Here is a 14,496-nt window from a genome sequence, read left to right on the forward strand (position 1 = left end):
AATATTTACCTCATAAGAATATGCTTACATGTGAGGTCTTACACTAAACTTTAAATTGTAGTAATTGAAAACTGCTGTTTCGGCTTGTACGCGTTTATAAATGGTAAGGAATTTCCGAAAAATTATATTTCTACGTTCGTACGAAAGTCTATGTGAATCTAGGATTATATGGCCCTTACCTAAATTAAATTTGTTTATCAGTTGAAATGGTTAAATCATTAGTTTCCGAGACTAAAATCTCTGTATAAAACATATTGTCATCTCTCTCATTACCTTTGACAAAACAAAGATAACAATATTTTTTTAAACGGGGGGTTTTATATTGGTCTCAGAAATTAACGATAAATAGATGTTTTTAATAAGATACTGTTTTACAAGTAGATGTTCCTTGAAATCTACATAGTTTAGTAACATTGTACCTTAGTAGATACATTGAAAGCACTGATCTAGATAAATGGATAGGCTATTGTTAAGAAATGACAGCTTTTGCTTCGTTCCAATTAAAGCGCGCCTATTGATGTTACGTGACAGGTATTCTATCTATATTATTAGTTCGAATCCACACTGCCTCTAGCTGATGTTAGAGGCGGTGTGGCAACAATGTCGAAAATCAAATAGGCACAAAATACTACGTCATAGCCAGTCCATTTATATAGGTCAGTGCTTAAAAGTGATGATATAGTATGTTTTTCTGCTGTAGTGACATGTAGAGCTAAAATATAATGTATCCTTTAAATGTATTTGACAAATAAACAACTCTAAAATACTACATAGTATGGTTTTCTTCATTATTACCTTATATTGTTACAACAGTAGTGGGCTGGAATGTGTGAAAGTAAGGAAGTGTTAAAAAATGCCAATGAAACATGTTGTTCAACAAAAATGAGAACAGGGCTGGGTTAATGTAGTAGAATACCAGCAAGCAAGGCATTTCCTCATCCTTACGCAATGTGAACACTTTGCCAAGTTGTCACTTTATGTGGGTAATGAGATGACCTTTTATTTATTTTTAGGATATTTTTCTATAAGATTCAGTCAGAGGCAAAAAGGGTAAGATTTAAAAATCAAAGTCCATTTTACACAAAGTAATATATTAGAAGATCTTGTTAAATATCTCAAAAGTCCCCAACTACACAACAAAATTTCCTTTCTCACCGTGTAATAAGAAAGGGGTAGTTCATTCATGTACATACATGAATCATACTCTAGTTTGTGTATACTCTGTGGGGAACTTGAATGAATGTTGTCCAAGGGCTTCAATGTTTGGCAAAAGACCAGCATTTGGAATGATGTTCCATGACAGAGTTAGAGTTACATTCTGATGACCCCTGAAATATAAAATTTCATATGTGTAAAAAAGATCAGTGATCACTGGTTCTAGGTTGGCACTAGGCTTTATCTGCATTTGGTAATTGTAGATACTTACTTCAAACCATTACCATCATCCCAGAAGTAGTATTTTGTGTTCATATTCTTAAAATCTAATAGTGCATTTTCTCCTCTTAAAATAATTTTATCCCATAGTACAACTTGATTGAGTTCATTGTTGGGTGTCACATATTCCGCTGTAAGGTATAAGAACAGCTGCTTCACATTCCAGTTGAAAAGGTGAGACAGGTCTGTTTTGAGATCAAATGTAAGGAATCCGAGATCATTTCTTTCTCTGGAAGCACCATAATCTGGAACATTCTTACTGCAAGAAAAATTGGACATGTTAGTAAGTTAATGTATGAAAATTACATACACATTAACATATTCAATGACAATGAGTGTGGTGGCATCGAAAGAGATGTACAACATGTTTTGAGAAACTATCTATTGATAGTATATTTACTGAAAAAGAGAAAAGTTATCAAGTTTGTTGTAATAATAGTGTGTAGTTATTTTGAAGTAGTTTTGTAGCATATTCACACCAGATTTAAAACGTGCTTATTTCAAAGATAACAATCAGTTGAGAGTATAAGTAAGATTGTAAATATATAAAATGTTACGATCGAAATTTAACCGATGGGTAATTTTCTTCTATGACAACGAAATGAAAATCTTTGTAATTATCAATTTCGGATATCTATGATTTCGTATACTTACACGACTACTTTTACAGTGTTCATTTGAGCGGCAGTTCTATAATCCACTGTTAAAGTGGATAGAAAACACAAAAATGTTAAACATGCTAACACACTTAAAGTATAGGTTAATATCGCATTTCCTCTCGTTAAAACCGAATACATGTTGAATTATATTTATAGCAAAGGTTTGCTATGAATCTTTAACACAAATAAATTGTTTTTTGTTAAATTTTGATTACTTTGTGTTGGCGATTAGATGACATTAAAGACACGTCACATTCAACTTCACTCTTGCTGTGCCAGAGGCTACAAAGTGTTTTCCATAAATTTATACCATAAGTCGTTGGAAGAAAGTTTATTTTACAAAGTTACATTGTACGAAACCGAAAACTATACACGTTTCGTATTAATGCGTTTCGTTCTACGCTCCATTTTCCTAAATTTCAATGTGTTTTTTTTGTAAATATTTACTGCAAAAAACTTAACATAGCCACAAACTGTGTAATATTAATAAAAAATAATTTTAAATAATTTAAAAAAAAACATAAAAATAATTATTAAAAAGAATTTAAATTCTATAAAAGTCAACTTTTTGAAAAAGTTTACACATTTTCCGCTAGAGGGAACACTTTACAATTCTTGCAAGACAGAATAAGAAAACAGCTCTGATTTTGAATTTGTAAATGCGAAAAATTACTTAAGTGTGGGATTTTTCACGAAGTAGCACATTATTGACTTTTACGTGATTTGTGGCTTCATTAACTATTCAAATGAATTTCAAACATTTCAAATGAAGTCATAATTTCCAGACCGCTGATTAGATTATCCTAGGTACATATTTTGTGATCAATGTTGGTTTAATAATAATTTAAGTTTCTGTACTATAGGGAGTATAGGTATTATTGGCAATTAGGCAGGCCGAATGATTGGCAGAGACTGTAAGTGTGAATTATACCTATATTTATCATTTGAAATTAACATTCTAAGGTTTAGTTAAAAATGAAAGTACTTAAGCGAATAAAATTTTATTAAAAGGAACAAGTTTAAGCTACACTTTGGCTTATAATTAAAACTATGGCTAGAATGAAGACCTGCAAGGACAAAAGTGACGTAAGTGGTGCTTCGTTGCAAGGCACGCCGCCCGGCACAGATCGACAAAAACACACTCTAGTAGCGAAACTGCCGTTCCTCTGTTGGTAGCAACCACTGGTGACAGCCGCCCCAAAAGAGTCCACCGCCCGAGTGCATAAGTAAGTTGAGTTCTCAACTGAAAACCAAAAAAAATCCTGTTTTATTGCGCCCGTCCCAGTTTTGTCGACGCTGTTATTTTATTCCGAAGCCAGTGTTGGAAATTTCTTATTTTTTTTAAATAATAAATTTTATTTTAGTAATAATGTTCATAAAAATAAAACTATATAAAAACATAACGTATTGATATTCACAGAGTTAAAATTTTGCAAAAAGTGTATAATAAATAATATATTATGCTAGGATACCATGTCCATCAAAGTAGTAGGTGTATTTCGCGCAAACGTCATTCGGTCCCAGTATACAAGAGGCATCGCGGGAGTGGTGTGTCCAGATGTACTCAACATCTGGCCATGTCCCGTCATCTGAAATATAATAATATAGTTCATATTAATGAAGATGAAAGCGAAAACTTATCCTCACATTCTGTATATGACAAGACAATTTGATACCGGAATAATTTAATTTACAAATGTGTTGCTAATATTAATGTAGAATTTACGAACGGGTAACAAAATCAAGAAAATGAAGAAAAGAAAGGACCTTAAACACATGCAAAAGTTTGTTCCATTCTCAACCATTCTTCGAGATGCCATATACCGGGACTAGATATATTGTGAGACAACCCATCCGGCTGATTCATAGATTATAAACCATTATCATACTAAGATTCTCTCGTATCATTCTCGTGTCCTCTTTATTGATTAAACCCAAAAAATGAATACTCTGTACTTACAAGAGGCAACGAGTGGCTGGGCACAGGGCACGCCGCTGGCCAGTCGTGTCGCTTCCTGACAGGTGGCGTTCAGAAATATGCTCTCATTGTTGAATTTAGGCCCGAGCCACGTGAATCGGAAACATCGGGACACCGGTATCGACTGAGACATCACAGCTACACTGCCTATATACAAGTACAAACTTGAAATAAGACGCAACGAATATAAACAGCGCAGTATTTGTTGCAAAACGTACCGTTACTTGTAAAATGTAGTTCTACGTATATCAAACAACGCACTAAATATTGTCAAACCAATCGAAGATATGTTTTATTGCAAACTTGTTAAGACTTTGTGTAGGTATATATTACTTGACCAATCAATGACAATCAAAATAGATTTATAAATTTCCCTGGATCACCTGTCCTTGTGAGGTCTTGGTATTTCCCCGCTAAAGCTTGCACTTTGTGCCACTGCAATAACGCAAGAAAAGCTGTTTTCAATTAATTATATTGTATATGTTCAAATAGTTACTCTCCTTAATCAATTGCGTATCGTAAACATATAGCTGCTAACATTAACTTAAATAAAATAATAAATACTTACTACAAACAAGTAGGACAGCTATAATAATTATTCTATTTTTATCCATTCCAAGGATCAGGTTCTGAATGTTTTACAAGAAGTTACACAAAGCAAACACTAAATATTATTGTTTAGGGGCACACAACAAATGTACGCAGAGTTTGGTAAAAACATATCTGACGGCCAACATTTATCTTGACATAACAAATACTAATTTCGTATTATAATACTTATGATCGTATCTCTACATTCATTACCTGTGCCGTAGACCGATTGGAATGATTTCATTGTTATTGATAACATTATCATTGAATTATCAATTGCTTCTCGTCACGGTCACCGTTCTATAGCAAATATTTAAATAATTAGTAATAATTAAAACAAAGAAATTAATTGTATCACTACTTTGACTAAACGAACAGAAATACTTTGATTTAATTTTAAGAGACATGAGATAAACAGATGAACCAAAGATTTTATTTTTTAAGTATCGATAAGCTATATTTTATTTGTTTATGTAATCAAGATATTTAAAACTATGAAATTCTTAAAAAAGAAGACCTCTTAAAAAGATTATATTCATATTAAGGCTTCATTACAAAAGCAGACATGTCTATCATCATTTACAGTCTATAAAAATCAATTTTCAGAATGTGATAGCCATTAGAAAAAAAATTGCGCAAAAGTGTGAGGTACAATTTAAAAATTTAATAGGAACTATTTTGTAGCTGCTCTGTCGGGCCTGGTGCATACACCAATGAAATTATTCTCCATTCGCCATCGTCGGGCGATAAGCCGATTTCGTCTAACCTCGTTCAATCAGCGAGCTCGTAGCCCGCCCAGACTCCGCGTATAGATTTATAACTCGACAGACGCGATGCCATTTTAAAATAAATGCGCTTCAAATTTAATTCCCCTATACCTCGTTTCCATGCTCATGCTTCACTTGTTTGAGAAGATTTGCAATATTTGTTGCATTAGAAATATACTGTTGACTTTCATTTTGTTCTTATTATTTGTATATTAAACCTTGTATATATATTGGTTAAAAATCGTTTCCTAGAAATATTTGTTTTTTTTTGGAGTCACCAAGTTATAACATTTTGCTATATATGGACATGTTACGAGGAGGGAAGAATCGCATGTGGCAAGGAGAACATTAAGTATGAGTGTGGAGGGGACACCGGTACAGGCAGACCAGGTACAGGATGGATTGCGTGAAAGGTGACATGACCCAGAAGGGTGTGACAATGGAGATGACGGCAGACAGATTGATTTAGAAGACGGAAACCTGGTGTACCGACCCTTTGTAAATGGGACAAGGTCATGGAGATGATGGTGATTTTGCAATACCTATATGATATTGGAACGAAGTTCCTTATCGCGCGTTGTGAAAGGGGGCTAGACGGAAAAAAATCTTACGAAAAGTTGTCCCGACACTTTTTGATATATCACCATGGCAACGACGTGACAATATATAACGAAAATTCATAGAAATAAAATGTACTTCTTGTGAAGACTTAAGTTTTTTATGCATAGAATAAACATTGGTTCCTTCACTAATTAATTGAAAGGAACTTCGTTCCATCCGGGTGTCCCCTGACACCTCTCAAGTTTTTTTTCATTATTTTTAATTTTTTCCATATTTTTTTTATAATTCAACTAACAGAAACTTTACAGAAAAAACCACAACACCATTAAAATATTTATTATGTTAAAAGCAAATAGAGGTGTTAGAACAACTAAATTTAAAAATTTTCGAGGTTAGATTTATTTTATACTCTTATTCCTATTAAACTGTTTTCGCTTATCTTTTAGCTGTGAATTCCTATTGATTCGACGACAGACATAGGCGAAGAAATTCGTTAGAACAATATCTTTCACCTATATTAATATAAGAGAAAAGACTTATTATTTATTTATTTATTTGTTTACAATACAATAAAAAAAACCTAAAATAGAACTATGTCCCACAAAATTATATAAAATAATTTGACTGTGGGATCAAGAAATTTAATTTAAATTTAAATTGTGATTGATTGTGTGTTTCTTTCTTTGTTTGCATTGAATATGCCCCTTAACTACTGAACCAATTTGAAAAATTCTCTTACTGTTGGGAATGGGAATCCACGGGTGACATAGGCTATAATTATTATTAGGTTTTTTTTTAAATTTCGCGCGGACAAAGTCAAGGACAAACGCAAGTTACGAATTTAAGAACGTGTCCTTTTTAAAAGTATTCCATTGTTTTTTCAAGTTTCGTAAAATCTTGTAATTTTCCTGTACTGCAACTAGTTTTCTTAACATGTTAAAAAGTATAAAATGTTTGTAGTTGAGAGAACTTACCTTAAGCAGTTAGATAATACACGATACCACTCTCGACGATAAGTATGCACGTAGGGGCTGTAGTGTGAATAACGTGTGCATAAAACTGCAAGTAAAGCCGCAGGTACGCGATCTAACGGGAATCGTTTCCACGATTTTGAATATATTCACGTGCTGATATTTATGTTGATTTTTTTACTGCAGATGTTTATTTTATAACTTAATTTTTGAAATAGTGTGTTTGCTTATGTAATTAGTAGCTTTTGCCCGCGACTTCATCCGCGCGTTATTAAGAAAAAACTTAACAAGTAACATACGAGTATGTATTCTTTCAGGCTATGTTCTATATTTAACCCAAATTTAATAAAGATCCGTTGAGTCGTTCTGTAGATACCTAGTAACAAACATGGATCTATCCGTCCATTTTAACATTCGCATTTGCAATATTTAAGTAGTAAGATTAGTAAGTAAGTAAGCTATAGAAAAAGGGTCTTAAATTATAATCTTTCAGGTCAATTATAGTATGAATTAAAGGTCCTTAAATAAATAAAATTTACATTTTGTTTGGGAGTAATATAAAGTCGTTTTTAAAGTTAATAAATCTACGTATATACCATTATTCTCTATAAAATTTTGCCATCTTATAGGTAGTCCATTGACCCCTTTACTAAAAAAAACAAAGGGTAAGAAGAAGAGTGGATATAATTCAGATTAAAGTGACCGGTACATATTCCAAAATAACAATTTCATATGTAAGAACCCAATATTTTATGCTATTTTTGATTCTGCAAAGTTTTCTTTCTATTGATAACTTTTATAAACTTTTTTTCATTCTTATAAAAAGAATAACAAACTTATAAACATGATTAATATAACTTTTAAATGTTGTTCTGTGTCAAGTTACATTAACGGACTCAATTTCAAAACGAGAAAAAGGAAATTTCTAAGATTAAAATTACTTATTAAGTTTACAAAACAGCTTCCATTAATCTTAGTTTCATAACTTGGAGCCTCTTTGTTTCTTTCAGCACCCCTGTTTAGTATGAAACGGCTTTAATTAAGTTATCATGGGAAATAAACCTCTCGTCTCTGTGAAATATTACTATCTCAACCAAATATAATACTTTTTAGCCTTAAAACAATTTCTTAAATGTAGGTTTATGTATCGTAGTTGTCATATTAGTTATTTTCATAGTGAAATAAAATTAAAAATTACAATTTATGATACAAAGAGATTTCCTGACTAATTCATACCGCTTAATTCGTTCCTCCCACTAATTTTGTCTTTGTTGGTCTCAATCGTATCATTTGCTGTCTTTACTTAAAAATTTAATGATCGATTATGTTTTTCGCCGTGATGTTGAAATTATGTTGTGGCAGTCTCGTGATCACAACTTGAGCCTAGCACGAATATTTGCGACAAGCGCCTTCGTATTGTCATTGTCAATTATGTCTAAATTAGTATATATTTTTGGCGTCCTTTACGCCCGCTGTGCAAATTTTAATAGACGACGATATGATGGCTATTGTCACAAATATTCGTGCTAGGCTCTGATGATTCTACGAATCTAAAACACGGTCTCGCCACAGCGCCATCTAGTACCGCATATTTTATTCAATCGATATATTCATGTGTAACTATAATTTATTCTGCTCATGTACGCCGTATGATGTAGTTTATATTATAATATATTCCGTAGAAAATAAAACAAATGTTGTTGTAAGTTTAAATTTATTTTACAAAAACCCAATGAAATAAGTAAAATATACATACATCAAAGAGAAGCATGAAACAGTTTTTTGTATCTACAATTAGAGTATCTTAAAATTTAGGTGCGGTATTTTATTTATAATATCTAATTATGTACAAAAATACAAAAAAATATAAATAGAAATATTTACAAAATATTAACTAAAAGGGCCAGTAGATTGCTGTAGAGAAACATTATAAAGGAGTACATTCAATTTAAAGGCACTTGTAGACTTTTTGGAAAATGTAACTTGAAAGTTTACTATTACGTTTCATCAAAGCTCATTTGCCTATCTACACAGTCTATATATAGTTCACGCAAACACCGATCCTTTCTTTAGGTACACCATCACAAGTCACTACATAATATTTGTCTTTACTACAAATTTATCACAACCACTTTTCACATCGAAATATTGTCCGTTCCACTCGTGTGAAAATCTTTGAAATAATTTTAACCAACGTATGGGAACGGTGCGAACGGTGCCGGGTAATATCCAGGGAATCCGGCACTCGGTTGTACGGGTATCGAAGATGTTACGTAAGACGTCACCATTGTTGGTACAACTTTAGTTGTGAACAATGTCGTGTAAACTGTCTTAGCTCCGAAAGTTAATTTCAATATTTGACTATCAGTTGCTACAACTTCTGTGTTCACAACAACCGGTGTCGAAGTAAGTGAAAATTGTTGTTGCGGGTAAAGCGGATTAATAGGTTGAATAGGCTGAAGTGGCAGGGCAGGGAGACTGCTTGTACCGATTTCATATTCTGTTTTTGTAACAGTAGCTACTGGCCTCGAAATTGTACTTAAGATCGTACTCTTGCCGTTAAAAAGTGGAATTACGTGAGATTCGTACACTGTTTCGTATTTAAGAATAGGCTTTGATGTGGTAACTACATTAGGTATTTGAGCTGCAGCAGCCGGGTTAAGTAATCTTAAGAGGGCAAGTTGTTGAGCCTGTTCAGGCGTCAATGCTACGGCAGGATTTGGTGATTCCGTTACTTGATTACTTTTATTTTGCCCATGTGCTTTCTTTAGACGCAAATGATTATCTCTATATTTATCGACGTCTGTTATATCAAAATCTGACCCAATATTTGCAAGATCTAATTCAGCAGGCAACACTCGTCGGTTAACTCCCTCTTCATCTTCGTTACTATCACCAAAATCAAGCTCTAAATGTAATTCGGACCCAGCTTCGTCAAGACGGCTGTTAAATTCTTTTAACGTTTTACTTGGAATGAATTGGAAAAAGTCCATAGGTGGCAGTGTTTTTGTTGCAGTCACAAACCTAGTTACTTGATATGTTTGTACAAATGTCAAGCTGCTTGTTAAATTAGCATCATTAACGACAGGTAAAATATGAGTTTTCAACATATTTTGTGTGGTACTAAATGTTTCAGTAACTGTTTCTAGAGGCGGCGTTTCCATATCGGAAGACAACGTTATTGCTGGCAAGGTAGCTATACTTGAATCCAAAAGGTAATGATCTTTACCATAAGGTGATGCTGTTGCTAATATATTTTCTGTCAACGGCTCATTGGGAGAATTTTGGCCATTAAAAGATATAGTTGGGTCAATGCGTTTTTCTATTGTTGTTGTAACTGTGATGATACGAGTATTTTTAACACGGCCAACCTAAAAAAATAAAAATAAATTAATAAAAAACGATTCACAGGAGCGAGTTTTTTATAATATTGAATCATTTTACCTGAAATGTGTATGGTGATTTAAGGGTTGCTATTTCGTAGTAAACGTCTCGGAAATCAGCAGGTGTGGAGATTTCTACTTTAATTGTTTCAACGGGAAGAGGTTTTTCTAAGGAATTATCTTCAGTATCGTTTTCTAGGAGAGTTCCGGGGCCACTTTGAGAACTCGACAGATCTAGGTCATTATCTGATCTTGACTGAGGAGATATATCATTGGATTGGATGTCATCGAGAAGAGGGTTAGTATTAGGTGTAGTTGGTTGTTCATCATCGCCAGTTTTTCTTATGGTGACCTTAGGTTTTGGGCTTGTCTTATACTGCCAGCGACCAGTTCCTGGCGAACGATTCAATTTAAATTTGTATATACTAGTCGAGGCAGATGCTCCTTGATCGACTGCTGTTGGCTGAATTCGAGGTTTGAAGCCACGTTTGGAGCTATCGTTATTGCTTGCTGGTGTCACAGTAGTTTTATGACCAGAGTTTCGATTGCTTTTTCTTCTGTTTGAAAAAGACGGCGCTGGAGTTTCACTGTAAACAGAGACGGTTGCCAATTGAGGAGTATTCGCAGGTCGACCAAATCGTGTACTGAAACAGAAATGCTACTTAACGATCTTAGGTAAGCTAAGAACAAATATACGTACGTGACATAGGATATATGTTTTACACAAAGATATGTTAAATTTTGACATGGTATGTAAATAATTTAAATAATTATTATACAATAATTACTCTGAATTAAAGCAAATACTAAATTTAATATAGATCAAGGATCGACGTACCTTTGAGTTCGTTGAGATTGCGAGGTATTACGATTTTTAAATTTTTTATTTTGACTTGGAGCTTCGCGATTATCATTGTCATTATTTTGTGATCTTTGACGGTTTTTAAAAGAGCTACCGTTATTTGTTTGCCTACGTGGAGTTTTGCTAGTGGCGGTTTCTTCATTGCTTATAGACGGAGTTGGTTCCAAATGATGCCGCTGATTTTTTCCTATTCCTGGTGCCACAGTTTTGAGAATTCTGTGTGTTGGACTCGGCGCAATTTTAGCTCTATGTCCTGGTGATAATATTTTTGAATTACTATTCAATACCTGAGCATATTTGCCAGATATGTATGTACCGATGACACTGGTTTCATGGATAGTGGTTGCGCCGTCTTTAACAATAGTACCTCCTAGTGTTGTGACAAGTCCTATAGGATGCTCGTCATCATCAGGCGGAGGAGTAGGTGCATGCACTCTATTTTTTAGATTTTTAGGTTTATGACCGATTGATTTAGAAGGACGTAAATTTATAACTTTATATGTCTCTTCAACAAATTCGGATGGCTGGCGTGAAAGAAAATCGTATTCGGGTTCTCCTATATTGTTATTGGTAACCAAAATCGCTGGTTCTTCATCTGATTGGCTGGACTTAATTTCTACTATACTGTTAATTTTTACTGAAGGTTGGGGACTTTGTTTGACTTCAACTTTGCTGCTTACTATGTTTGTCACACTTTTAACAGGTTGGTTTTTTGGTTTTTTACTTGGTTGTGAAGCCTGTTTGTTTGATTTTGCAGGTTGTTTCGGAGAAATACTTTCTACAATTTTTGAAGGACCTGCAACAACTTCAACTTTTGTGATAATTTGTTTTTGCTCTTTAATGACTGATTTTGGAACATTAATCTCATTTTTTGGCGGAGAAGATATAACGGATATGGCACTGGATGCAATGACAGGTATCGAAGCTTTATTAGTTTTATCTTTATCCGATGTTTTGCTAGGTTTTATGGCTTCTGGTTTTACATCTGTAATAGATGGCGGCGGAGGTTTGGTTTCTATAATATTTTCTTGCACCGGTTTTTCCGTTTTTGGCGGCTCTGAAAAAAATATCCATTAGTTAGTTTGGGGATCACTCAATTGCCACTCACTAAACTATTTTTATTTAGAATGTAACTGTACGAAAACAGAAATATGTAAAAAGAACGACCTGGCGGTGGTGCAGAATGCGGTGAAAAGATCATTACGGTATTGCCTATTGTTGTAGTGAAGTCAAGAAAGCCGTACACCGTCTGCGTAATGAAGTTTCCACTGGGCGCCTGGCTGGGTGCGATTTTGTCTGCTCCATTATAAAATGGACCTTCTGCGTGTATATTATTGTCTGTAAAATAAATTTATATTAGTATTTAAGTAAAATGTTGCTACATTCCTTTCGCTGCAATGTTTGCATTATTTTCCCCTCTTTCTTATTGTGCTTGGAGTTATTTCTGTATCATTGATTAGAATATAGCGTGAAATGGTATCTGCACATGATATAAAAAGAGGGTAAAAATATATCATTACGAAAGTGCTCGTAACTGTTTGCATTGAATAACCAATGGCATGTGATACCATAACACGTATATATACATAGTACATATATATATAGTTATATCGCTGTTTTATACGAAAAAAGGGCAAACGAGTATTAAACCTTATTTTAAGTTATCACCAAAGGATAAACACATCACCCTAGGAACTCCACATGTGGTACCAATGTAAATATAAGCAGAATTCGATAAATAAATACTAGGCCATCTAAACTGAAAAATTCTGATGGATGAAAATGGATGGATGGATGTTTGTTTGAAGGTATCTCCAGAACGGCTGCATGAACCTCGATGAAATTTGACATAGAGGTAGAGCATAGTCTGGAAGAACACATAGGCTACTTATGATGTTTTTTATAACTACGCGCGGACGGTGTCGCGGACGACAGCTAATTCCAAATAAATATGAAATAATTGCGATGAAGATAAAATATAACACGTTCTATGCTGCTTGTTTATTAGAAATACCAGCTTTATCTGTGCAAAGCAACTTATAACACATATAATTGAATTTTCAATAGTAAGTTGTGCCAAGAAAATACACGGTACATGCATTTGAAAGTTGGTAAGAAAATTGAAGCGGGACGATTTGATTCCGCACCATTTGGAGTTAAGTGCGCTGGGATAGTCCACTTTCGATACATATCAAGGCGTCGCCTTTGCCATTTCAATCTAGACGTGTTTTCGATTGCTTTGTTCTAGAATAATTATATCTGTCTCGTTCAACCTATGTTTTACATTCTAGTAGGTAAAAGATGCATTGATGCCTTGAATTCTAAATGAATAAAAATATCTAAGATACAAAACTAAGTTATATAAATTATTAAAAAAATAATTTTTATATTTGTAAGTTGCAATTATTTTTTTTAAAGTTGCAAATGGTTTTGTAGATCTATATAAGTTGTTAAAACAATAAATAAAACTGCTATTATTCTTACACAAACAGGCGGAGAACGCCAGCAGCGCAAAGAACCTGAACTCCATTGTAATAATAAATTAATTTATTTTGCGGTAGTCAAAACGATGTGAAGAGCTCTTGATGTAGTCGCATCTTAAGAGAACTATTCACAGTTTGAATCTGGACCTGGAACAAATAAAACATAGTATTAGAAACGCTAAAATTAAATGTTTGATATAAATTAAGTAGTGCAGTGTATAATAAAGTATACTCTAATAGGAAGCTTATTTGGTGTTGTTAATCAAAACGAAAATTTGCTAAACGAACTATAATAAATTAATGAATAAACAAGCAAAGGTTAAATTTGTAAACGAATAGATCTAAAATCACATCAGCCGCGATTCCCGGCGTACGAACGGGACGAACAAAATAATCAGTGGCCAGGCCGCGCGGGAGGACGCGGCGCGCCTCTCATTTCAGCGGTCGACCAAATCATTGTGCAAAACCGATATAGCTTTTAAAATAAACATGTCTATTGGAATGCTCATTGCCTGCGTAATTACTGCGGTCACTACCGTATCTTTCTATATGTATAATTATTTAATTCTATTTTATTAACTGAAATACTATCCTAGCCAATGGGGATCCGGGATTGCAAGGGACTTGATAATATTTAAACATTGAAAATTTTAACATATTGAATAGACAGAATGAGTGATCAGCTTTAGGGCTATACCCCCTGAATACTTTATTGACAAGAACATTGTGTTCACAGGAAATATGAGAAAATTGAAAATTATGTTGATTTCTACCCCTCTCTGTCCCAATTGAACTTAAAGAGGCGAG

General features: G+C 33.7%; 2 protein-coding genes across 3 annotated transcripts in view; both read right to left on the bottom strand.

Annotated features, from left to right (window-relative positions):
- Positions 1 to 1,101: 1,101 nt before the first annotated feature.
- LOC106713526 (signal peptidase complex subunit 3) lies at positions 1,102 to 4,921 on the bottom strand. Its single transcript, XM_045677960.1, is given in 7 exon segments — positions 1,102 to 1,328; positions 1,427 to 1,693; positions 2,089 to 2,267; positions 3,236 to 3,336; positions 3,566 to 3,682; positions 4,054 to 4,218; positions 4,876 to 4,921. Coding segments are annotated over 7 exon segments (1,005 nt in total). The 3' UTR covers positions 1,102 to 1,198.
- A 3,920-nt stretch (positions 4,922 to 8,841) lies between these two features.
- Positions 8,842 to 14,496, bottom strand: part of LOC106713542 (probable serine/threonine-protein kinase nek3) — a 99,386-nt gene continuing 93,731 nt past the window's right edge. The window contains exons 4-8 of one of the 2 annotated variants that reach the window (XM_014506359.2): positions 13,691 to 13,836; positions 12,374 to 12,544; positions 11,183 to 12,263; positions 10,406 to 10,931; positions 8,842 to 10,332 (exon numbers count right to left, since the gene is read on the bottom strand). In XM_014506359.2, the coding sequence (XP_014361845.2) occupies positions 9,148 to 10,332; positions 10,406 to 10,931; positions 11,183 to 12,263; positions 12,374 to 12,544; positions 13,691 to 13,736 (3,009 nt within the window). In that variant the 5' untranslated portion in view covers positions 13,737 to 13,836 and the 3' untranslated portion in view covers positions 8,842 to 9,147. Of the gene's footprint in view, positions 10,333 to 10,405; positions 10,989 to 11,182; positions 12,264 to 12,373; positions 12,545 to 13,690; positions 13,837 to 14,496 lie in introns of both variants that reach the window. The other variant, XM_014506358.2, reaches the window with a different exon arrangement.

The sequence above is a fragment of the Papilio machaon genome, chromosome 5, assembly GCF_912999745.1.
Source record: "Papilio machaon chromosome 5, ilPapMach1.1, whole genome shotgun sequence".
In the NCBI taxonomy this organism is placed as follows: Eukaryota; Metazoa; Arthropoda; class Insecta; order Lepidoptera; family Papilionidae; genus Papilio; species Papilio machaon.